The 26,544-nt window shown below is 32.7% G+C and overlaps 1 protein-coding gene across 2 annotated transcripts in view; it reads right to left on the bottom strand.

Moving 5' to 3' along the window:
• Positions 1–2,554: 2,554 nt before the first annotated feature.
• CNBD1 (cyclic nucleotide binding domain containing 1) overlaps positions 2,555–26,544 on the bottom strand; it is a 541,331-nt gene continuing 517,341 nt past the window's right edge. The window contains exons 12-14 of one of the 2 annotated variants that reach the window (XR_004231043.1): positions 9,709–9,768; positions 3,057–3,120; positions 2,841–2,928 (exon numbers count right to left, since the gene is read on the bottom strand). Coding sequence is in view for 1 of the 2 variants with exons in the window: in XM_031946954.1 (XP_031802814.1) it covers positions 2,815–2,928; positions 9,709–9,768 (174 nt within the window). In the remaining variant the exon portion in view is untranslated. Of the gene's footprint in view, positions 2,929–3,056; positions 3,121–9,708; positions 9,769–26,544 lie in introns of both variants that reach the window. The other variant, XM_031946954.1, reaches the window with a different exon arrangement.

Below are 26,544 nucleotides of genomic sequence, written 5' to 3'. Positions count from 1 at the left end.
TAATTTCTTAAAAATTAAACTGGGCAAATGGGAGCTATGAGAAATCAAGAAACAAAGCATAAGAGCATAAGAACAACAACAACAACAACAAAGATAATGTGAAATGTCTCATTGGAAAAACGGCTGACCTGGGAAATAGATCCAAGAGACTTAACTTGAAAATGATTGGACTACATGAAAGTCATGATCAATAGATCATTTCAGACATAATCTTTACAAAATTGTCAAAGAAAACCAAGGGAATACTTACTTCAAATTTACCAAAGGGGAAAAAAGAAAGTAAAAGAATTCACTGATCAGATTCTGAGGGAGATCCCAAAATGAAACTTCCAAGTAATATTATAACCAAATCCCAGAGCTCCCAGATAAAAAAGAAAATATTACAAGCAGTGAGGAAAAATAATTTAAATATTATGAAGATATAGCATAAAATTTAGTAGCTTCCACATCAAAGAATCAAGCTAGGATTATAAGCAAGAACACCCAGCAAAACTGAGTATAATCTTGAGGGGAAATAGATATTCAATGAAATAAAGGCATTTCTAGAATTCTTGATGAAAAGATCAGAGTATTTGACATTTGACATAGAAAATTTGACATTCAAATACCAGATTTTAGAGAAACATAAAAAAGGAAACAAGAACAGGAAATCATAAAGGACTTAATGAAATTTGAGTTTTGAAGTTTGAATTCCTATACCAAAAGATACTTGTAACTCATAACTTTCTCATTATTATGGCAGTTAAAGGGAGTATAACAGCCAGAGGCATAGGTGTTAGTTCAATGTGAAGCAATGATATCTAAAAAGATGAAATTAAGGGATAAGAGAGGAATGTACTGGGGGGAAAGGGAAAGGGCGAAGTAGAATGGGGTAAATTATATATAAAAGAGAAAAGAAAAAGCTTTTATTGTGGAGAAGGAGAAGAGAAGATAAGGGGAAGTGAGTGAACTTAACTTTCATCAGAATTGGCTCAAAGAAGAAATAACATGTGTGTTTAATTTGGTATAGAGATTTATCTTACCCTACAGGAAAGTGTAAGTGAAAGGGATAAGACAATGGAGTAAGGGGGTGATAGAAAGGATGGCAGATTAGGCAAGGGGGTAATCAAACACAAAACATTTTTGAGGAGGGACAGAGTGAAAGGAGGAAGAGAGTGAAATAAATAGGGGGAATACAGTTAGCAAGAGTAATAGTGGGGAAAAGTGAAGCTTTTTTCTGTCATAGACTTCAAAATAAAGATAACTGCATAATATTTATAAAAATAAGATCTATTCTCCAATTCATAAATAATCAAAAGATATGAACATTTTTCAGTGAAATAGTGATAGATATATATAGCCATATGAAAAAAATGCTCTAATTCACTACTGATTGGAGAAATACATATTAAAACATTTCTAAGGTACAACTTTATACCTATTAAATTGGCTAACAGGACAGAAAAGTAAAATAATAAATATTGGAGGGAGTGTGGGTTAAATGAAACATTAATAAACTTTGGTAGAGTTGTGAACTCAGTCAAACATTCTGCAGAACAATTTGGAACTATGCTCAAAGAGCTATAAAATCATGCATACTCTTTGACCTAGCAAGAGCACTACTAGGTGTGTATCCCCAAAGAGATTTTTTTAAAAAGGAAAAAGACCTATACGTACAAAGAATTATAACAGCTCTTTTCTGGGGGCAAAGAATTAGACATCGAAGAAGGATGCTCAGCAATTGAGGAATGGCTGAAAAGACTGTAGTTGTGGTGGAATACTATTTAGCTATGAGAAATAATGAACAGGATGCTCTCAGAAGAACATGAAAAGATTTCCATGAATTGATGCAAAGTGAAGTGTCTTGTGCACAAAATTACAGCAATATTGTAAAATTGTCAGCTGTGAATAACATAACTATTCTCGGCAATACAATGATCCAAGACAACTCTGATTATGATGTGATTATGATGAAAAATGTTATCCATATTTAAAGAAAGAACCATAATGTCTGAATACAGATTGAAGCTTACCCTTGTAACTTTATGTTTGAAATTTTGGGGGAGGTTGTTTGGTTTTTTGGTGTATGTTTTCTTTTACAACACGATTATTATGGAAATGTTTTGCATGACTGTGCATGTATAACCAATATCAAATAACTTGCATTCTGAAGGGAGAGGGTGAGATGGAGGAGGCAAGAGAATCCAGAACTCAAAGTTTTAAAAATGAATAATAAAATTGTTTTACATCAATTGGGTAAAATAAAGTATTAAATTAAAAAAAGAATATTCAAAAAAATTCTCTAAATTTTTAAATCTGAAAATACTCTTGAGGCGTATTCACAATATAAACTTTATGAAATAGAGCTCTTTTACGCAGCCTCCTAAATAGAAACTGTGTGTTTTCCTACATTTTATATTATTTTAAGTAGGTCATATTTTTCAAATAATTATAAATGATAATAAGATAAAGCATATTTCATAAAATTTTGAGATGCAGAAATAAATTGCCTTATTCAGGCAAGCACACTATTTCAATAAAGAAAAAAATCTAAATTCCATTTGAAAGCCAAAAATTATTTTAATGTTTTTAATACATTTATACCTGTGAATATTAAAATATGTAATAGGGTTAGAATGTGGGAAGTATGAGGGAATGGAAGCCTAAATTTATCTAATATAAATAAAAGAGGTTTGCAGGAAGATAGGGAGGGAAAGGGTTGATTTTGATAGGGAATGAAAAAGGACCAAGAGAAAGACAGAGAAGAATCAAGTATCTCATAAACCACAATGGAAATTCCAAGTTTCTCAGGAACTGATGTTTCTTAATTAATAATTAGTTATCAGCAACTGATTTCTTAAAGTTCTCTCTTCTTGTCCAACGATGGCGCCATTTTCCACTTCCCGGTTTAATTCCTCGGTAATCCAAAGATGACTGGATCACCTTATCCTGGAACAAAATGATAATTCAATTATTACCTTTATTATTTCTAATTTTAAAAATATTTATAATAGTAACAGCACAGTCCAATATGCAAAAAGAATAAATGTCAAAAAGAAAAACAGTAGAAAACATACATGGGTTTTAAATAACTAAATGTGAGCTTTCATCTTTGAAGTTTTCCGGTGGAGATAGTCAGGACTAAAACACAAAAAAAGTGGTAGCAGTTAGTAACATAAAGATTACACATTGAATTTTTAAAGTACCTTTAGGCCAAGGACTATATAGTTGTGCTATTATTTACTACTTAACATATTTTGCTACTTTGATTCTATAAATGAATATAACAAATTTGAGAAGCTGTCTGGAGCCAGTTCCCTAACCTGAAAGAGATTATTTTAGTGTAAAGTATGCTAGCATCTTCAATATGAAGAAAGAGAAGGAAAGAGCATCAGAGTATCCATTAATAATCAATCTGTAAGAAGTTATTAAGTATCTATTATTTAGCAAGCACTGTGCTAGTGATAGGAGCTAGGGCTATAAATATATCCCTATGAAACAATATTGAAGCACAAACCTCCCAAAATTACTTCTCCCAAGGGATTTATATTCCAATACAGAAAAGGAATGCATTTAGAAGCATGTATAATATGAATGTATATAAAGTAAATCAACGCAAGTATATTCAAAATGCAAAGTAATTTGGGAAGTATGAAAAGTTAGGAGCATCCAAAACAGCTTCATGATTAAGCTGAATCTTAAAAATAGGGAAGGTTAGTACTTAGCACAGTGTATGGCACATATTAGGTGCTTAATATTAATATTATTGAATTTATTTAAGTTTAAGCTGTGGTAAGAATGGGGTGCACTAGTGGCATGGGGAAGAGACATGGAAATTGCTGATGGTATGCCATATATGAGGAAATGAGAAGGTCTATTTGGTTGGATTCGAGGGTGTTTTTACTTTCTTGTGTCTGTTTCCCTTTTGTTCTGATTTTTCTTTTTGCACATCGTGACAAATGTGGAAATTTGTTTAGAAGAATTGCTCATGTTTAATCTACATCAGATTGCCTTGTGTCTTGAAGAGGGAGAGGGGAAAGGAATGGGAAAAAATTGGAACACAAGGTTTTGCAAAGGTGAATATTAAAAACTATCTTTGCATGTATTTGAAAAAATAAAATACTATTAAAATAAAATGCAAAAAGATAAGAAGAGGCCCCAATTAAATCATCAAAGGATATGAAGAAGATAATTTTCAGATGACAAAATTAAAGCTATCTATAGACAGATGAAAAAATGGTCTAAATCACTTTTGATCAGAGAAATGAAGTTTAAAACAACTCTGAAGTATCACTTCATGCCTCTCAGATTGATTAAGATGATAGGAAAAGATAATGATAAATGTTGGAAGGGATGTTGGAAAACTAGGACACTACTGCATTGTTGGTGGAGTTATGAATTGATCCAACCATTCTAGAGAACAATTTGGACCTATGCCCAAGGGCTATAAAGCTGTGCATACACTTTGATCTAGCAGAGTTTGTACTGGGATTATATCCTAAAGAAATCATAAAGGAGGAAAAAGGACCTACATGTGAAAATATGTTTGTAACAGCTCTTTTTGTGGTAGCAAAGAATTGGAAAATGAGTGAATGCCCATTAACTGGGGAATGGCTGAACAAGTTGTAGTATATGAAGGTAATGGAATATTGTAGCTCTATATATTGGTTCTAAAACAAGTCGATTTTAGAAAGGCTTGGAAAGATTTACATGAATGGATGGGGAGCAAAAAAAAGCAGAACCAGGAATTACACACAATAACAGCAAGAATATGCGATGATCAGCTGATCATGAAAGACTTGGTACTTTTCATGAGTTCAGTGATGCGAGGTAATCCCATTGGACTTTAGATAGAAAATGCCAATTTGAATCCAGAAAAAGAACGATGGAGATTGCATGGTAATCAATACATGCTATATTCACTTCTTTTCTCTGTTTTTTTTTCTCCCATGGTTTTTCCTTTTTGGTCTGATTTTTCTTTCCCAAGATGATTCATAAATCAATGTGCATTAAAAACAAATAAATAACTTTTAAAAAAAGATGAGGAGGAGTCCATCATGGAATAAAGTTTCTGCTTTATTTTCTCTACAGATTTCTAAGATACAAATGGATCTTCTTATCATTTATTCTTTACTTTTATTGTATGAAAAGCACATCTCATTTTCCATTTCACATGTCATTGGTGCCACCCTCTATACAACTTCTCCTTTTTTGAAATGTGCTACAACTTTTCCATGAGCCTCTCCCAGCCTTTTAGCAATTATCAATTTTAATACTTTAAAATCTGTACTATTTCAAGACTCATAGACAAAAAGTGATTTTATACTCCCTGGAAATTTTAGGGCTTATAAATGTTAGGAGCTATGATTAGAGCATAATCTAATAAATATGATGAATGGTGAATACACAAACAAAAACTTTAAAAAGAAACTGAAGCAATCGAGACCTAGACTTTTAAAAAAATCTTTAATTTCCTTCAAGTGTCATCTCCCATGAAATCTTCCAAGCAAAGGTATTCCCCATTCTCTCAGTTATTAGTGTTTCCTCCTTTTTAAATTATAGCATGATTTTCTGTGTTGATGTTGTATCTTCCTGATGGAATAAAGTTATCTTGAAGGCAGGGAGATTTTAAATTTTAGGGTGGCAGGATTTTAGATTTAAAACCGGAAAAGGCTTCAGATATTATCTAGTCAAAACATTCATTTTAAAAAGATTAAACTGAAAGTCATTAAGTATAATTGTCCAAGGTCATGTAAGTAGTAAATGTCAAAGGCTGGATCTGAACTCAAACCCTCCAACTCTTTCCATTACTGTGACATAACGTACTGCTTTTAATGAGTATTTGTTGAGTTGTTAGGAGTAAAAAAATTAATAAAATTATCTAGATAGTTCAAGAAAAAAGTATTACACATCAATTCTTATGCATATTTCAGAAGAAAATGATTTTATAACTAAATTGTTAGATAATTCTGCAGTTTATCATTTGATTCTGTAGATAAAAAAAAAAAAACATTGTCCATGTGTGATTAATATGGAATACTTTTATTCAGTCTACTGAAATAAACAATGATCTGAATGCTATGATCAAAAGGGGAACATCCTAGATTTGGTGTTACTCACCACTATAATAATTTTCACTTTTAGATAATATATTCCATTTTATTCAGGGAGACTAGCCTGAGTCAAGTGATTAATTAATATAGTACCTTGATACACATAGATCCAAGCATAACAAGTGAAAATTAGTTTAGTGGCTTCCTGTTATTCTTTGAGGTTCCAGAGAGAGCAATAAAATGATTAAAAGACAGGAAGATAGGGAGGTTACAAGGGAAGCTATAGAATTGGCAAGATTTATCTTGGAAAATAAAAGATTGGAGAACATTTTAGTTTCAAATTCCTTGACCATAAAGCAGTATAACTAAGATAATATGTTTCAAAGTATCAAATAAGATTATGGGTGCCTCTTTCAAAGAAGATCCAGTCCTGCACATAAGTTAGAATAAGAACTATGGGTTATATTTTTCTTTTTTTTCTAATTATTTTGTCTGAATAAGGTTTTCAGAGCCCGAGTTTGTAGGGCAAAGATCAATAGAAATGTCTGACTTGAATATACAAAACTTCCTGTTCTCTTATATTGATGTCTTTGCTGCCCACTTTTTCAATAGTAATATGACAATACAAATGAAACCCAGGGTTTGTGGCACTTTAAAAAAATATTGACATAGGAATATATAATTATATCAGGCCCAGGGCCTTTTCAAGGAAAAGTGTAGTTTTTATAAGTATGAGATATAATTAATTGAGTACTTATTTAACATTGTGGGAATCACAAACCTAAGACTTTCAATTATTTTTATCATGTACCCTCTATTCTATATAGTTTTAGTGAGCAGATAAAACTAGGAAACATGCAGAACAAGGAAGGTCTCTTCCTAAGAGCAAGATTATGAGGAAACAAAAATAATCATACCACAAGTCTGTCTTCATTTAAGCTATGAATTAAATGGGTTTTAGAAAGGAATAGAGTGTGACAGAAAACCACTATGATCTCCTTGAATTTTTATAAAAGTAAATACCTCATCCTTTCTTTTCTTTTATGTTAGCACTGTACTTCAATACAACTTACTTTTATTTGCACCTAGCCAGGCACTATGCTAAAGCTTTAGGAAACAAAGTCAAAAATGAAACTCACCTTGTATCATGGAGCAGACATTTTACAGGGTTGGGGTGGTTGTATGTAATTTATATCCAGAGAAGTAAATACAGAATATGTTTAAATAAATGTAAAATAATCACAAAAAGCTAAGGAAACCAACAACTGAAAATAACAGAAAATGTCTTTTGTGGCAGGTAGAACTTGAATTGAAAAGATTGATAATTTTATTACCAATATTGATCATATTTATCTATATCTATATCTATATATCTATATCTACATAGGTATATTATATACCTAAGATATTTAGGTATATCTTTATATACCTATAAGATATAGGTCTTGTTATATATGTTTACGCCAAGAATAATCCAAATATTTAATGTTTACACCTTAAACTTATTTTTGAAGTTTATACCACATTATCAACAACTGCCTCATAATAACCCTGTAAATTAGGTCACATAAGTATTATTATCTTTATTTTACAGTTGACAAAACTTAAGTTCAGAAAGATTGTGCCAGGTCACAAAGTGACTAAATCAGAAGCAGAGTTCTCTTTGTTCATCTTGTCCTGTGTTTTCTTTTTTCCCTTCATGACCCCTTTAATTATCATTCCCAACTTATCAATATTTTTTCAACTTTAGCTCTAGTCTTTGTCTCAAGAGCTTTCAACTTCCTTATGTGATCTCCACCATGAAATCTTACCTGATCCATTTGCCTGAGCACATTTAAATAGAAGTAACTGGTCATTCTCCAGATTTTCCTAATATTTTGTACCACTCTTATGAAATAACCAAATTTGGTAAGACAATTATATATATTTCTATCAAATAGCCTCCACTAAAAATATGGTTTGCTAAGGGTTATCTCCCTCATGATATAAACATTTCTTTGCATGCATCTGTTGAATTAAACTGATTTTTGTCCTAAAGGGAAAAAAAAACATAAATTATTCTGAGTACTGGTCACTCACACTGAGCATGCTCAATAGTTTATTTATTTTTGTGTTATACAATAAACAACTGAGGGTAGTGAGTTTCAGAAGTCTAGTTGAAGCATATATAGTTTTTCCTTGAATATTTCTTATGCTCTAAATGAATAATTACAAAGTATATCTAATCTACAACAGTATATTAATTAATAGTCTTCCACCTTATTTTTGGACTGATCAGACATATACATACACATACACACACACACACACACGTGTGTGTGTGTGTGTGTATGTGTGTGTATAAACTAGAATTTTATATGAACAACCAGGAGAGTTCAGGAATATATTGCAGCTAACTCATTAAGGATGTTGACCCATATTTGGAAAGTGCTTGGTGCTGGATGATGTTCCAAATATATTTGGTGACAACAGTCACACTCTGTGTGCAAACACATCTAAGTCAGTTGCTCAAAGGAAAACAACAATAACAAAACCCAATCGCAGTTACTTAGTTCCTCAGGCTAGTAAGAGAAAAAACATTCCTTTGAGCTACAGTAAATACTGAATGTGAGAATTTTTCCTGCCCTGTTGTCCAGTAGTTTGTTACTCCTCTGGAGGGGAGTGTTTTTTCAGATGCAATCACGACACTCAGTAAATCATATTCTTCTTATCTTTCATACCATTTTTAAGTCTGTGTAGACTTACAACATGCAAAGGAGAGAGTAGTAGGAGTGGGGAAACAACATTGGGTAAAAGGGCCAATGCAGTTTGACAAGTTCTTACCTCATGGAGACCCAGATTTCAAGTTAGAGAATCAAGATATTTAAATCACTGGAATAATTACACATCATCTGACTTAAGAGTACTTAGTCTCTCTAAGTCATTTAGTACAATAAAAATGAAATGTATCACCCCTAATTTCTGGCTGCTCTTTTCACTTTTTCCTTTTCTGGTAATCATAGAGAGTTGTGATTCCTAATTTCCCTTATAGGATATGACTATACCATACATAATACAATGGAAATAGAAATGAATAATGGTTACTGAAATAGTGGCTATTGCCTTAGATTTGATGACAGTTTTATCTCTTTCCTTCATTGTTGCTAGTAGAGAATATGGTTGTGAGTATCTAGAATGAAGATTTAACATCCTTCCACTTTACCCCCATCTCATTTTCTTCCCAGAACATCTAATGATATTGATAGCTAATTTTTCAAACTGGCAGTAGTTTCTAGCAAAAATCTCTGTGATGGTATGGAAAGTATCTCATTCAGAAATGCTTCTCTTCACTAGACCATAGAATTTTTTTTAGAAATAAATGAATACATTTGTCTCTTTATTTACCTCCATTCCCAATTTTGCAATTCTTTTTTTAGAATAAATAAAAATGAAGAATAAAGGTTACATTGTCTTCTTTTGTATGGCACTTTTAATACACTGCTAGACTAGATGGGAAATAAAAGATTATAGTTAATTTCAGGAAAATTTTTCTTTAGTATAATAATTACATCAATTCTTTAACTTTCCTTAATCTTCTTTCCTTTTAATGTGAAGTCATTACTAATTTAATAGTTTTTGCCAAAATAACAGGGATACTCAGTTAATTCTCCACATTATATTACACAAAATCCAGTACCTTGAAATTTTTCCATTCCTTACGTTGTTGTAGTGTCATGTATTCCTTTTGGACATCCTCCTGCATGAAAATAGAACCATGCTGATTAGTTAAATCAATGTTTTCTTTTAATTATTTAAGATCTTCTGTGGTTGAATTTCAACTGCTGATTTTACAATCCCTTCAAGATTCATGGCTAGATCTATATCATATACTCCTACACCTTGCATATTGGTCCAGAGGAGTAAAATAAATATTAGTAAATGCTATTCTCTAGCTTTCTCAAAAATGGAAATATTATTTGAAAAAAATGTGAATTATAATGTCTCTCTCAAGAATGTTTAGTTGTTAAGTGTAACAAATGCAAGAAAAATCTTGACAACTTGTTCAAAATCAGATAAAGATTACAAAGGAGGAACTATAGTACTTGAGCACTTTTGTATCAAAAGCCTTAGAAGCAATATTTTCTGTATTATGTGTCAATCAGTAAGTTTTTGAACATTTCTTAAGTGCTTACTTCGTACTATTTGAAGGAAAGACATCACCAGCAAGTTGAGGGGAATAGAAGCCTATATTTACCTGTCTGCTACTACATGATGAGCTGAAAGGATGCATAAAATAGACCAAAGAAAAAGGAATGAATGTCAGGAGACTGATAAAGTACAATTTGAATAGATGTTAGTGTAGGGTGACTGAAGATAAGAGAACAATAGCCAGAAGATCAGCCAAAAAACAAATGGACTTCTTGGACATTTGGTGAGTTCCTCCTTCCCTGTAAGTTTCTAAGCAGAGACTGGATGACCACTTGTCAAGTATATTGCAGTGGGAATTGCTTTCATAAATGAGTTGGACTTGGTGGCCACTGAAGTCTTTTCCAATTCACGGATTCTCTGAACCAAGAGTTTGATTCTTATGGCTAATGGAAGATTTATTAGAGCAAAGGTACCAGCTAGCTAGGTGCAACAGTTAATACAGTTCTGGGCTTGGAAATAGGAAATCCTGAGTCCAAAAAGTCTTAGACACTATTTGCATGACCTCAGGCATATTATTCAATGTAATGGGCTGAGGCTTGAGTTGATGCACTGAGGTCCCAAGTACATGAGGCTAACTAGTAATTGGGCTATACTCTATTAATATACATGATTGGATAAAGAATGGTCCCTGCCCACTCTCTGTGCAAGTCCTGATGTGTTGTATAGGAAATGACGATTTTGGTGGGTGGAGGCAGAGAGAGAGAGAGAGGAAGAGAAGCTGGGAGAGATTGGGCCTGGGTTCGAGACTCCGAGCTGCTGGTTGTGTGGCTGCTGGTCGAGCTAGCTTCTTGACTCAGCTGCACACATTGCTATCACCGATTCTCTTCCACCTCCGATCTTTCTTCACTGAGAATAAAGACTGACGGTTTTCCCCTAACCTGAATTCCTGTCTCCTGCTGATTTAAAAATACACGATCTTCACAATTCAATTGCTGTATTTCTCAGTTTCCTCATCTGTACAACACACCCAGCTGCCAGGATTGTTGTGGGGATCAAATGAGATATTTGTCAAGCTCTGAACAAAATGTCTGGCATGTAGAAATTATTATATGAATATTATTTATTATTATGAAGAAAAAGAGGCAGAACATGGGAGAATGATAGATTCTTGCAAAAAGTCACTTTTTGATGTTTGATTTTGAGTATTTGAAAATGAGAGATTTTCAGTCTTACAAGAAATGAAAAAGATAAGCTAGTGCTGCATCAGTCTTTACAGATATACTTTCCCTTAGAAGAAGATTTGACTTATGTGGGATTTAACTTTGTTTAGACCTCATAACTCTAACAACTTAGATTGGAAAGAACCTTAAAGAATAAATCATTTAACATGTTCATTTTACATATAATGAAATGGTAGCCCAGGTAATTTGCCCATTGTCACAGCAAATGTCTGAGGTGAGATTTGAACCTATTTCCTGACACCAAGTACAATATTCTATTCACTATGCCATACTGCATTTATAGATAGCAGTGCCAACATTATCTTGGGCAAGCAAGATTGATAATTCTGCAATTAAAGATGTATTCATCTAGGTACCAATTTCCCACTCTTATTCCACTATTTGGTTAGTATTAATAAATATTGCTTTTGATTTTTTCATCTCTATCATTCGTTGTTTCTTGTAATAAAAATAACTCATCTGTATAAAACTTTAATAGGTTTATTAGGTTTAGTAAACTATATATCACTTAAGATTTACAATAATTTGGAGGGCTAGATGCTATTTCCACTTTATAGATAAAGAAACTGAGACCTATATTACTTAATCTAAGGTTACAAAGCTATTATAAGTCTAAAACAGGATGGGAAATGATGTTTTCTGACTCCAAATCCAGTGCTCCATTCTCTTGGCAAGAGTCTCTCTTTCTAGTCTTACTTGAAGCTCTTTAATGGCCAGAAAATCTATCTATATAAAAATCATGCAAGACTTTAGCCTAACATCTCTTAATCATTCACACTTAGTAAATCTTTATGAAATGCATGAGAGTTTAAGTGACCACCAGAATTAAATCAGCAACACTACAGTCTTGAAATCTGTGGCAAATCTTTTTCTGCTGACTATCAGTTTCTTTATATTTCTGTGTACTTGTTGCATTTAAATTATTTGAGTATATTCACATTTTATCTCTAATGCAATCCTATCTTATAGATACAGCACAATCAGCAGAGTAACAAGAATGACAGTAATTTGCTTCAAGGATATTTAGAAATTATGTGTAAAAAAAATTCTGAAGTAAGACATTTAAAAACAAGCCAAATTTGCTTAAATTTCAAAAATAAATGTGTTGCTCAATTCATTTCAACTGGACAAGCATTTATAAAGAAAAATACTAGGGTTGTTCTAAGGGTTTGTTAGGGGATAGGAATACAAAGACAAAATAATAGTTCCTGACTTTTAAAAGGGCACATCTTTCTAAGGGGAGAGAGAGAGAGAGAGAGAGAGAGAGAGAGAGAGAGAGAAATAAAGAGAGAGACAGACAGACATAGAGAAATAGACAGACAGATAGTCTATTAAAAAAAGTACAAAGCAATTTTGACAATGCAAAATGATATTCACTTCTCTTTCTCTTCCCTGTAATAACTGGACAGATCAGGAAAGGCCATGCTTTGGAAATACCACTTGATATGAACCAGAAAGGAAGCTGAAACAAGGGAATATTACAGCATTGCAAGGCATGGAAGGTGAAAGATGTTACAGGAGTAACATCATCAAAACCAGACTTTTTGGGGGCTGTCAGCTTGTAGTTCACTCCCTTCCAAAGTACTTCATATTCATTCATTATATATGTATGTGTGTATGTATATGTGTGTGTATTTGTGTTTATATATATATATATGTGTCTATATATATATATATACACACACATATTTACACAATCACCATACCAATCTCATTAAAAGGGAAAATATTAAAAGTAGTAATTCTTTCATTTTTTACATGTATTATTTCATCTCATCTTCACAGCAACATTCAGAGGTAAATGCCAATGCTATCCCTATTTTTACCGATGAGAAAACTGAGGCTGAGAGCAGTTAATGGTCATATAGCCCAGGATCTCGTGGCTAGTAAGTGTCTAAGATGCAACTCAAGTTTAGTTTTTTTTTTTTTTTCCTGACTAAAGCTTCAGTTGTGTCAGTCTCAATCATGTAAGTATAGTGGAGAGAATTTTGCATTTGGAGAACCGGTCCCAAAATCTTCCCCAAACTCTTATTAGCTGAATGACATTGGGTAAATCATTTACTCCATTTGGCTTTTTCATATCTAAAATAAGATTAGAACTGATTACATCTCAGTTCTATGGTCCTATGATCCTGTCACTATTCAAGAGGCTATCTAAATCCTTGACATATGGACATAAATTTAATACTATAGCAATATTTAATGTAATCCTTTTTGAATGAGTCAGAAAGTACTCTCAAGGAATCTTTTGTTGTCTTTGGATCATTATTTCCTATTGCATCATAAATGACTGGAAATATCAACAATTGACATTTATTTAATAGTATAAGGTATGCAAAATGCTTTACTGATATCATTTTATTGGTTCTTTACAACAATTTAAAAAACATTTACAAGAAAATATTACAACTGCTAATTAAAGTGCTAAAGCTATTATTTTTAGTTTACTGATACAGAAACTAAATTCAGGAAAAGGGTAAGTCTGTATAGCTTTTGATGGTCTGAAAAGGGCTTCGCGTCATAGAAGTCCTGAACTAAAGTAAATGCCTATATTCACTATTTGTATTTATAGAATATTTCAGTATTTCTTTTTTTAATCAAACCTTTTTATTTTCAAAATATATGGATGGATAATTTTTCAACATTAACTCTTGCATAGTCTTGTGTTCCAAATTTTCCCCTCCTTTCCCTTCCCCTTTCCCCTAGTTGGCAAGCAATTCAATATATGTTATACATGTTAAAATATATGTTAAATTCAATATATATAAACATATTTATACAATTGTCTTACTTCATAAGAAAAATCAGGTGAAAAGGAAAGAAAATGAGTAAGAAAACAAAATGCAAGCAAACAACAACAAAAAGAATGAGAATGTGATGTTGTTATTTAACATGTATTGGTCTACCTGCTATGTGGGGGAGGGGGTGATGGGAAGGAGGGGAAAATTTGGAACAAAAGGTTTTGCAATTATCAATGCTGAAAAATTACCCATGCATATATCTTGTAAATAAAAAAGCTATAATAAAAAAGAGAATGTGATGTTGTTATCCACATTCACTTCCCACAGTCCCCTCTCTAGGTGCAGGTGGCTCTCTTCATCACAAGATCATTGGAACTGGCCTCATTTCTCTCATTGTTGAAAAGAGCCATGTCCATCAGAATTGATCCTCATATAATATTGCTGTTGCTTTGTACAATGATCTCCTGGTTCTGCTCATTTCACTTAGCATCAGTTCATGTAAGTTTCTCCAGGCCTTTCTGAAATCATCCTGTTGGTCATTTCTTACAGAACAATAATATTCCATAACATGCATATACTATAACTTATTCAGCCATTTTCCAGCTGATGAGCCAGAATGGATATTCAGTTTCCAGTTTCTTGCCACTACAAAAAGGGCTGCCACAAACATTTTTGTATATGACTCATTACATTTCTTTCAAAAACTTGTGACTCGGGCAATATTACCATTTTATAGATAAGGAAAATAATACAAATTTTAAGAGATTTGCCCAAGTTTGTGAAAGCTCATGTGTTTCAAAAATCTAGGGGAGAATACTAAGTAGAAAAGTATTTGACTTGTAGTCAGAGGACCTGGATTTAAATTCCACTTCTTATCCTTGTAGCCATTAGAAAAACCATCCCAGCCCTTTGTTTTCTAATCTCTAAAATAAGACAATTGGATTATATGGCCTCTGATATTCCTTTCAGTTTAAGATCTGAGATTTTATGAAATACCTTCTGACTCTAAGATAAGTATTTCTATCTCACCATATTTTCAATAATTCAGTATATTAATCAATAAACACTTGTTAACCTCCCACTATATACTAAATATTGGGAATACAAAAAGGAAAAAGGTACTCCCTACTCTCAAGGATCTAATCTAATCTAATAGTAGAAACAATATGCAAAGAAATATATACAGAGCAAGCTAAATAAAAGCTAAATAGGAAGTATAAAATCTGACAGAATCTTAGCTAAAATCCAGGAGCTTTATTATATTCAACTCCGTGTGCTATTTGAATAGCCATTTCTGGGAAAAAGTCTGCAATAACCATCAGTTCCCTGTAGTCCTAAGGATTACTTGTTGTGACTGTGGTTTTTCTGCCCAAACTCAAATATGGTTTGTACATTATTATTTCCCACTAGGATGAGCCTGGGTAACTTCAGGTTAGAAAATAACTAATGACCCCATTCTTTTTCTGGCAGCCAAAAGTGAGGCGTCTTTCAGTGAAAACAAAAACAGATGTTTAAAGCTAGCAGATGTCTCTTTTGAAACAGTAAACATATGCAGAGTGTGGAGATTCTCTATCTTCCCACATTTGTAAGAGAAATGCTGACCGGATTGTTCAGGGTTTCCTAATTGAATCATTGCATTTTGCAAAGGGTAGAATCTTGTCCAAATTTGAAAGATAGATGACCAATTAAACTTTTAAATCTTATTCAGTTAAATGATCTAATTTTTTAATACATTCTATGATGGAACAATGTTTAAACAGATACAGTTTGTAAAAGATGCAGATGTGAGATTCCAAAGGGATCTGAAAATAAGGGTATAAAAGTTAATAGATTATGGGAATTAAGCCTATATATACCAACTAGAACTAGTAGGGAATTTCATATTCATTATTACCTAAAGCCTTTCTGAGTTTTACATTTGCATACTCTCAATTGACACTGAACCTACATGACTATTGGTAGTTTTTATTCTGATTGATATGTGCGGCTATTTATATCTTAATTTATATTCAGCTCTGGGTACTTTTTATATACCCATTAGGTAATGTTTTTAGGAATTTATGGAAATATATTAACTCAGTCAAAAGATGAACTTGAAATCTCCATCCACAACACCACCTTTGTCAATATAATCCTTGTTAGTGTCTTCCCATATAGTCTTTATAGAGGCCTATCCATAGTGCCATGAATTTTTCTTGAGCTTTCTTGACAGTGCATAAACAGGACCTGCCCATCAGTTATCCCTTATATTGACACAGTTATTCCATTTCTTTTATTTTAATTTTTCATCTCTTTGATGGTAGTTTTTGTGCCAAGCTGTGTGTACAATTCTTTAAACCTACTTGCTCCCCCACCCCACCATTTACTTTCTAATTACTCTTTGGATGCCTTTAAACTCCATTTTTAAACTGAAGTATTCTTTGATGTATAATCCTATAAGTTTGCCTCAAGAATATTGTTTGAAACAAAATTAAAAATCTGTTTCTGTAATAAACTTTTGATCATTCATTGACAGCATTATGGAATTTCAAAAATTTAATTTAATTAGCTTCTTTTTCTCTTACTCAAATATAGGTCGAGCTATTTGTCCATTAAACTACTTGATAAACTACTAGAACATGCAGTCTGTTAGTTTATGATCCATGGTCTATGAATCCATCCAACAGACAACAATATTCTGGACAAGAAGCATTCTTATTTACTATTTTTGTGGATTATTAGCTTAAATTCATTCAAGTGATTATGGATCTCATTAGGAGGTTCTGGATTGTTCTAGGATATGATACAATGAGTATATTTCATCCAAAAGATAGAATACCTAAACTATTTTCTTATCATCTATAAAGAAGCCCTTTCAATTAATTTGAATCCTTTGCTGGATATCCTCCATTATAATAATAAATAATTTCCATTAGAGTTCATTTTCTTTTTTATGCCTTACTGTATATTTCTATTTAAAGGACTGTTGAACAGTCTTTCTTTTGTTGCATTTTCAAGGAGTATTCTGATTTTAACATGTGCATAGGAGCTACCTTTTTGAAGGAGTAGCATTTTGCTTTTTTATAATCAAACATATAGGATCTTGTTTGAGGGCAGCAAGATGGTTCAATGAATAGAGTTCTGAACCTGGAATAAAGAAGACCTGAGTTCAAATGCAGCCTCAGACATTTATTAATTGTGCAACTCTGGACAAGCTACTTAATAACCTTAGTATAATTTAATACACTGGAGAAGAAAATTTCAAACCATTTCAGCATTTTGCCAGGAAAATCCCACAGATAGTATAGTCCATTGGGTCATGAAGAGTTAGATATAACTGAATAACAATAAAAATATCTTTATATTAATTATTTTATATTTATGTTAAATAATTAATTTGTATTAAGCAATAATAATACATATTTTGCCCCATTGATCCAATTCTGCTTTTCAAGGAACTCTCTTCAGTGGATTTGTATGCCTCTTTCACTATTTGGTCTATTTTTAAGGTATTCTTTTTATTTAGTATTTTTTGTGCCTCTTTTACCAAAGTGTTGATTCTTTTTTCATAATTTTTGATCACTCATTTCTTTTCTCAATTTTCCTTCTACCCCATTAAATGATTTTTAAAATCCTTTTTGAGTCTTCTCGGGAATTCTTTTGGGGTCTGAGACTAATGCTCAACTTTATTTGAGATTTTGGATTTTGTCTTTGACATTGTCTTCTGAGTATGTGTTTTGATTTTCCCTTTCTCTAGTAACTTTTTGTGGTCAGGATCTTATTTGTTATTTGCCCATTTTTCCAGTCTATTTCTTAACTTTTACCTTTTATTAAAGTTAGACTCTGCCCCCAGCACAGGATACTTTCCAAACTTCTGGGTTTTTTTTTTTTTTTTTTTCCCACTGTGTTCAGAGTTAGCGCTGAGGGTCGATAAGTTTCAGTTCTTCCAAGGTGTTATGATTTAAAGCAGAAATGTAGTCAGTGATCTCCCGGTGTGCTCTTGTCTAAGATAAACAAGTATCTTTATTCACACTAGAACTATGAAAAGTATCCCTTCTCCTATTAGTTTTTCTCCTTACCTTGGAGTATGACCCAGAAATATATATATATGGGAAATGCAACAGCAACCTGCATCCTGAACCAGCAAAGGATTTCATGTAAACTCCTTCTGATCAGTTTTCCAACCCTTACTGTTTGTGAGCTGAGAGCTTTGGAGGCAGATTCCTCTATAAAAGCCACATCTATGAGAAGTGAATCAGTTCCCACCTAAGGCCTGGTACTGGTTTACTAGGGCAGGGTCTGCACTACTTTGTCCAGAGCTTGTATGACCTGCATCACAAAGGGCTTCAATTTTTATCTCAGTAAGGCAGACTTTTCCTGCTGACCTTTTAAGTTGTCATATGCTGAAAAATTCTTTCACCTCATCCTTCTGTGGGTTCTCCCTCTTTAAATTTTATTTTGAAGTATGTTTTTTAAAAGATGTTTGGAGGGGAATTAAAAAAAAATTCTGGCTAGTCTCTGCCTTTATTGTATTCACTTGACTCTGACCCCTCAATCAATAATAGTAAAGGTGTTCAACAAGAGAATTCCTATTTACACCATAAGGATTCCTTTAACACATGTGCAGTTTATTTTCTTTTCCTTTCTTCCCTTTTTTATTAAAGCTTTTTATTTACAAAGCATATGCATGGGTAATTTTTCCAACATTTACCCTTGCATAACCTTTTGTTCCAAATTTCCCCCTCCTTTGCCCCTCCCCTAGCTAGCAGGTAGTCTAATAACATGTTAAATATGTTGGAATATATGTTAGATTCAATATGAGTATACATATTTATACAGTTATCTTGTTGCAGAAGAAAAATCAGATCAATAAGGAAGAAAAAAACTGAGAAAGAAAACAAAATGCAAGCAAATAACAACAGAGAAAGTGAAAATGCTATGTTGTGTTCCACTCTCTGTTCCCACAGTTCTCTCTCTGGGTGTAGATGGCTTTCTTCATCATTGCACAAATGGAACTGGTTTGAATACTCTCATTGTTGAAGAGAGCCATGTCCATCAGAATTAATCGCTGTATAGTCTTGTTGTTGCCATGTATGATCTCCTGGTTTCATTTCACTTAGCATCAGTTCATGTAAGTCTCTCCAGGCCTTTCTGAAATCCTCCTGATGGTCATTTCTTACAGAATAATAATATTCCACAACATTCATATGCCACAATTTATTCAGCCATTCTCCAATTGATGGGTGTCCATTCAGTTTGCATTTCTTGCAACTACAAAGATGGCTACCCCAAACATTTTTTTACATGTGTGTCCCTTTCCCTCCTCTAAGATCTCTTTGGGATATAAGGCCAGGAGAAACACTGCTGGATCAAAGAGTTTGCAAAGTTTAATAAATTTTTGAGCATAGTTCCAAACTGATCTCCAGAATGGTTGGATCCGTTCACACTTCCACCAACAATGTATCAGTGTCCCAGTTTTCCCACATCCTCTCCAACATTGGTCATTATGGTTTCCTATCATCTTAGCCAATCTGCAAGATGTGTAGTGTTATCTCTGACTTGTCTTAATTTTCATTTCTCTAATCAATAGTGATTTGGAATTCCTTTCCTGTGGCTACAAATGTTTCAATTTCTTCATCTAAAAATTGTCTATTCATATCCTTTGACCATTTATTCATTGGACAATGGCTTGAACTATTATAAATTTGAGTCAATTCTCTCTATATTTTAAAAATGAGGCCTGTATCAGATTCTTTGGCTGTAAAAATAGTTTTTCAATTTATTGCATCCCTTATAATTTTGTATGCATTAGTTTTGTTTGTACAAAAACTTTTTAAGTTAATATAATCAAAGTTGTCTATTTTGTGATCAATAATGATCTTTAGCTCTTCTTTGGTCATAAATTTCTTCCTCCTCTATAAATCTGAGAGGAAAGCTATTCTATATTCTTCTAATTTGTTTACAATATCTTTCTTTATGTCTAGATCGTGAATCCATTTTGACCTTATCTTGGTACATAGTATTAGGTGCAGGTCTATGACTATTTTCTGCTATACTAGTTTCCAATTTTCCCAGGAGTCTTTATCAAATAGTGAATTCTTATCCCAAAATCTGGGACCTTTGGGTTTGTCAAATATAAGATTGTTATAGTCATTTGGCTATTTTGTTCTATGAACTTAACCTATTCCACTGATCAAACTTCTCTATTTCTTAGGTAGACCAAATGGTTTTGAGAGCTGCTGCTTTATAATATAGTTTTAGATCTGGTACAGCTAGGCCACCTTCATTTGCTTTTTCTTCATTAATTCCTTTGAAATTCTTGACCATTTGTTCTTTCAGATGAATTTTGTAATTATTTTTTCTAGGTCAGTAAAATCATTTCTTGGGAGTTTGATTGGTATAGTACTAAATAAATAAATTAGTTTAGGTAGTTTCATCATTTTTATTATATTCGCTCAACCTATCCACAAGCACTTGAAATTTTTCCAATTGCTTGGATCGATGACTTTATTTGTGTGGAAAGTGTTTTATACTTTTGCTTATATAGTTCTTGACATTCCTTTAGCAGATAAATTCCCAAATATTTTATATTATCAATAGTTATTTTAAATGGAATTTCTCTTTGTATCTCTTGCTGTTGGATTTTATTACTGATGTATAAGAATACTGATGATTTATGTGAATTAATTTTGTGTCCTGCAACTTTGCTAAAGTTGTGGATTTTTTTCTAAAAGTTTTTTAGTTGATTCTCTGGGGTTCTCTAAATATACCTTCATATCATCTGCAAAGAGTAATAATTTGGTTTCCTCATTACCTACTCTAATTCCTTTAATGTCTTTTTCTTCTCTTATTGCCAAAATTAGCATTTCTAATACAATATTGAATATCAATGGTGATAGTAGGCAACCTTGTTTAACCACTGATCTTACTGGGAATGGTTCTAATTTATCCCCATTACATATGATGCTTGCTGATGGTTTTAAATAGATGCTATTACTTTAAGAAAAATTCCATTTATTCCTATACTCTCTAGTATTTTTTAATAAGAATGGACATTGGATTTTATCAAATGCTTTTTCTGCATCTATTGAGATAATCACATAGTTTTTGTTAATTTGGTTATTTATATAGTCAATTATGCTAATAGTTTTCCTAATATTGAACCAGCTCTGTAGTCCTATTATAAATCCTACTTGGTTGTGGTGTGTTATCCTGGGATGATTATCTGTAATCATTTTGCTAATATTTCATTTATGGTTTTTGCATCAATACTCATTAGGAAGATTGGTCTATAATATTCTTTCTCTCTTTTTGTCCTACCTGGTTTAGGTATCAGTACCATGTCTGTGTCATAAAAGGAATTTGTTAAGAGTCCTTCATTACCTATTTTTTCAAATAGTTTATATAGTATTGGAGTTAGTTGTTCTTTAAATGTTTGGTAGTATTCACATGTAAATCCATCTGGTCCTGAGGATTTTTTCTTAGGGATTTGATTAATAGCTTGTTCTATTCCTTTTTTCTAAAATAGGACTATTTAAGTAATTTAATTTCTCTTCTGTTAAGCTGGGCAATTTATATTTTTGCAGATATTCATCCATTTCACTTAGGTTGTCAAATTTATTGGTATAAAGTTGGGCAAAGTAACTCCTACTTATTACTCTAATTTCCTCTTCATTGGTGGATAGTTCTACCTTTTCATTTTTGAGGCTAACAATTTGATTTCCTCTTTCCTTTTTCTAATCAAATTAACTAAAGGTTTATCTATTTTGTTGGTTTTTTCATAAAACCAACTCTTACTTTTATTTTTTAATTCAATAGTTTTTTCTCTCCTTTTATTTTTAGAATTTAAAGCTTGGTATTTGATTGGGGTTTTTTAAATTTGTTCTTTTTCTAGCTTTTTTAGTTGCAAGCCCAATTTATTGATCGTCTCTTTCTCTGTTTTATGCAAGTAAACATCTAGAATATAAAATTTCTCCTTATTACCACTTTGGTTGCATCCCACAAATTTTATTATGTTGTCTCATTATTGTCATTCTCTTGGATGAAATTATTGAATGTGTCTATGACTTGCTGTTTCACCCATTCATTCTTTAGGATGAGATTATTTAGCTTCCAATTGCTTTTTGATCTATTTTCCCCTGACCCTTTATTGAATGTAATTTTTATTGCATTGGGATCTGAAAAAAATGCATTTACTATTTCTGCCTTTCTGCATTTGATTTTGAGATCTTTATGTCCTAAATATATGGTCAATTTTTGTGTAAGTTCCATGAACTGCCGAGAAGAAAGTGTACTCCTTTCTGTCTCCATTCAATTTTCTCCAAAGATCTATCATATCTAGTTTTTTTCTAATATTCTATTTACCTCTTTATATTCTTTTTTTATTTATTTTCTGGTTCGATTTATCTAGTTCTGCAAAACCAAGGTTGAAATCTCCCACTATTATAGTTTTATTGTGTATTTCTTCTTGCAACTCTCTTAACTTCTCCTTTAGAAATTTAGATGCTCCCCCACTTGGTGCATATATGCTTAATATTGATATTGCTTTATTGTCTATAATACCCTTTAACAAGACATAGTTTCCTTCCTTATCTCTTTTATTTAGATCAATTTTTGGTTTTGCCTGATTTGAGATCAGGATGGCTACCCCTGGTTTTTTTACTTCAGCTGAAGCATAATAGAATCTGCTCTAGCCTTTTACCTTTACCTTGTATGCATCGCTCTGCTTTAAATATGTTTCTTGTAACCAACATATTGTAGGATTCTGGCTTTTAATCTGGTCTGCTGTCCACTTATGTTTTATGAGAGAGTTCACCCCATTCATGTTCACAGTTAAAATTACTAATTCTGTGTTTTTTGCCATCTTATTAACCCCAAATTATACTTTTCTTGGTCCTTTTCCCTTTTCCCTTCTATGCTGCATTTTATTTATAAGCACTAACCCTCAAGCAGTCCTCCCCCTTTAGACACCTTCCCCCTTTCTTATCCCTATCCCCTATTATTTCTCTTTTGCTTTCTATTTAATCTACCCCTTCACTTTTCCCCTTGCCCCTCCCTCTTTTCTATAAAATGAGAGATCTTTCTTGTGAAACCAAATATATCTAATATTCTTTCTTTGGGCCAAATCTGATGAGAATAAGATTCACACAATATTTGTCACCCTCCCTTCTTTCTGCAATTACAGGTTTACTTTGCATTTTCCTGAGTTGTAATTTTCCTCATTTAGCCCCCAGTTTCCCCTTTTTTCTGTTATAATCCCTTTTTCATCTCTAGTTTATTTTTTATAACAGTAAAATCAAATTATACATGTATTCTCTATGTATACCCATAACAGAAATACAGTTCTCAAGGGTTTTTTTTTCTTTTTACCTTTTTATTCTTCTCTTGAGTTCTATATTTAGAGGTCAATTTTTTTTTGTTTAGCTCTGGTCTTTTCATCAAAAATAAATGTAATTCACCAGTTTCATCTTCTTCCCTGAAGTTTAGCAGGGTAATTTATTCTTGGCCCTCCAACTTCCTTCACCTTTCAGAATATTAGATTCCAGCTCCCTCAATCCTTTAAAGTGGAAGCTGCTAGGTCCTTAATAATCTTTATTGTGGCTCCCCAGTATTTGAATTGTTTCTGCCTGATAGTAATATTTTTCCTATGTCTGAGAGTTGTGAAATTTAGCCATTGTATTCTTTGGGTCTCTTTCAGAAGGCATTTGGTGTATTCTTTCAATGGTCATTTTATCTTCTGATTCTATGACATCCAGGCAGTTCTCTTTGATGATTTCCTGGAAGATATTGTCTAGGCTCTTTTTTCATCATGTATTTCAGGGAGTCATTTACCTTTTTTGCTTCTTTTTGTCTTTGTCCAGTTGGATTTTTAAATGAGTTGTTTTGTTCTATGAAATTTTTTTCTATTTTACAAATTCTTTTTTTTTAAGGAATTATTTTCTTTTTCCATTTCACAAATTCTGTTTTAGGGAGTTATTTTCTTTTTCTGTTTCACAAATTCTGTTTTTCTGGGAGTTTTTTCCCTGATTTTATCAAATCTATCTTTCAATGAGTTATATGCCTTTTCTAAACCCTCTTACAAATTTTTCATTTCCTTTCCCAATTTTTCCTCTAGCTCTCTTTTAAGATCCTTCACAATTTCTTCTAGGAGAACCTTGTGTGATGGGGACCAGATTATATCACCTTTTGGGGCTTCATCTGCCTTTAGTCTCCTTCAGGTTTGAAATCTGTTCTCTTTCACCATAGAAGCTGTCTATTATCAGAGTCCTCTTTATATTTTTACTCATATATTTTTTTCTTTTAAAGTTAAGGTCTGCCTTTAGGGCAAGTGAGGGTTTCCAAGCAGCCACAGCTGTGCTGGGTCAGTGCTGATTCACTCCCGGTGCTGTTGGGTGCTGCCAGTGAGATTTTGGCATTTTGGGGTTCACTTTTGATCTTTTGTGTTTGTGTTAAATGTTTTATAACTTCTCTGATGATCTACTGCCTTGCAACCAGGGCAAAGTGGCCAACACCGTTGTAGATTTCTGTAGATTCCTCCCTGTAGATTATCTGCCATGTAGAACACCTACAGCAAGTCTGCATCTCTGTGCTTGGCTGCCTCCTTCCAGTTTCCAATTGAAGAAGACCTTTTCTGGTGATCTATGAAATTATCTTCTGCTGAGAATTTGTTTCACTCCCAATATTTGTGGGTTCTGCCTGTTCAGAATTAATTTAGAGGCTGCATTTACTAATTAGTCTGAGAGTTATAGAGAAAGTCAGAAAGAAATATTGTTGTCTTTGCCATTTTGGTTCTGCCTCCAGAAGTTCTGTAGTTTATTTTCAGTGAAATTTGAGACAAGGAATTTAGGATCTTTATCAGTAGTGTTAATCTACTATTAATTGACAAAAATGTTTCAAGGGTTTTCCCATAACTCCTTTATATCATTTCCTTTTTCAAATATATTGAGAATGCTCAAAAAGTTATCAAGCTGTGCATACCCTTTGATCCAGCAGTGTTACTACTGGGCTTATATCCCAAAGAGATTATAAAGAAGGGAAAGGGACCTGTATGTGCACGAATGTTTGTGGCAGCCCTTTTTGTAGTGGCTAGAAACTGGAAACTGAATGGATGTCCATCAGTTGGAGAATGGCTGAATAAATTGTGGTATATGAATATTATGGAATATTATTGTTCTGTAAGAAATGACCAACAGGATGATTTCAGAAAGGCCTGAAGAGACTTACATGAACTGATGCTGAGTGAAATGAGCAGGACTAGGAGATCATTATATACTTCAACAACAATACTATATGATGACCAGTTCTGATGGACCTGGCCATCCTCAGCAACGAGATCAACCAAATCATTTCTAATGGAGCAGTAATGAACTGAACTAGCTATACCCAGAAAAAGAACTCTGGGAGATGACTAAAAACCATTACATTGAATTCCCAATCCCTATATTTATGCACACCTGCATTTTTGATTTCCTTCACAAGCTAATTGTACAATATTTCAGAGTCTGATTCTTTTTGTACAGCAAAATAACGTTTTGGTCATGTATACTTATTGTGTATCTAATTTATATTTTAATATATTTAACATCTACTGGTCATCCTGCCATCTAGGGGAGGGGGTGGGGGGGTAAGAGGTGAAAAATTGGAACAAGAGGTTTGGCAATTGTTAATGCTGTAAAGTTACCCATGCATATAACCTGTAAATAAAAGGCCATTAAATAAAAATAAAAAATAAAAAAAAATATTGAGAATTGATCCTTCCATTTTCTCTAACAGATTTCTTCAATGTCAGGAGGTTTAATCAACCTGTTTTTCCAATTTTTTTTTTCTTTAGTATTATTTCTATTTTCTTGTGTGGCACATCAGGGACTTTGATATTAAAGTCCAAATGTTATAGCTTCATTATAGATGATAAAGGAAATAATGTGTTATGTAAATATTTATAGATATTTTCCACAAACTTGATTTTCCCTCTACTGCTTCTTGCTGTATGATATTGCTTGTAATCTACTATGCTCCTGTGTAATGTTTCACAAACAAGTTTGTACACTACATTGATGTTGCCTTTGGCTGCCTATCTCTTCACTTGGTAAAAATATCAGGTACTTCCTTCCAATTTCCTAAAACAGTTTTAACTATATTACTAAAGCCTGAAGCCTGAGATTCCCACTGCCAAATTCATAGCGTGTACACTTTCACAGACTTACAACTTCAGGCAATACTGAAATAATTTTTGCTCTATATAGTACAAAATATGATTGTCTTGTGTTTAAGAAAATAATTCATCATTTGACATGCTAAAATACAAAAAAGAGTGATAATGAGTAGCCACGTGCTCTAAAAAACTTATATAGTACTGAAAGTCAAAAGATTCTGTTATCAACTAATAATCAATTCTGTAATCTAAGTCATTTCTTCCATGTAGGT

This window comes from Sarcophilus harrisii, chromosome 1 (genome assembly GCF_902635505.1).
Source record: "Sarcophilus harrisii chromosome 1, mSarHar1.11, whole genome shotgun sequence".
Classification (NCBI taxonomy): Eukaryota; Metazoa; Chordata; class Mammalia; order Dasyuromorphia; family Dasyuridae; genus Sarcophilus; species Sarcophilus harrisii.
This window is presented reverse-complemented; position numbering and strand designations above follow the sequence as displayed.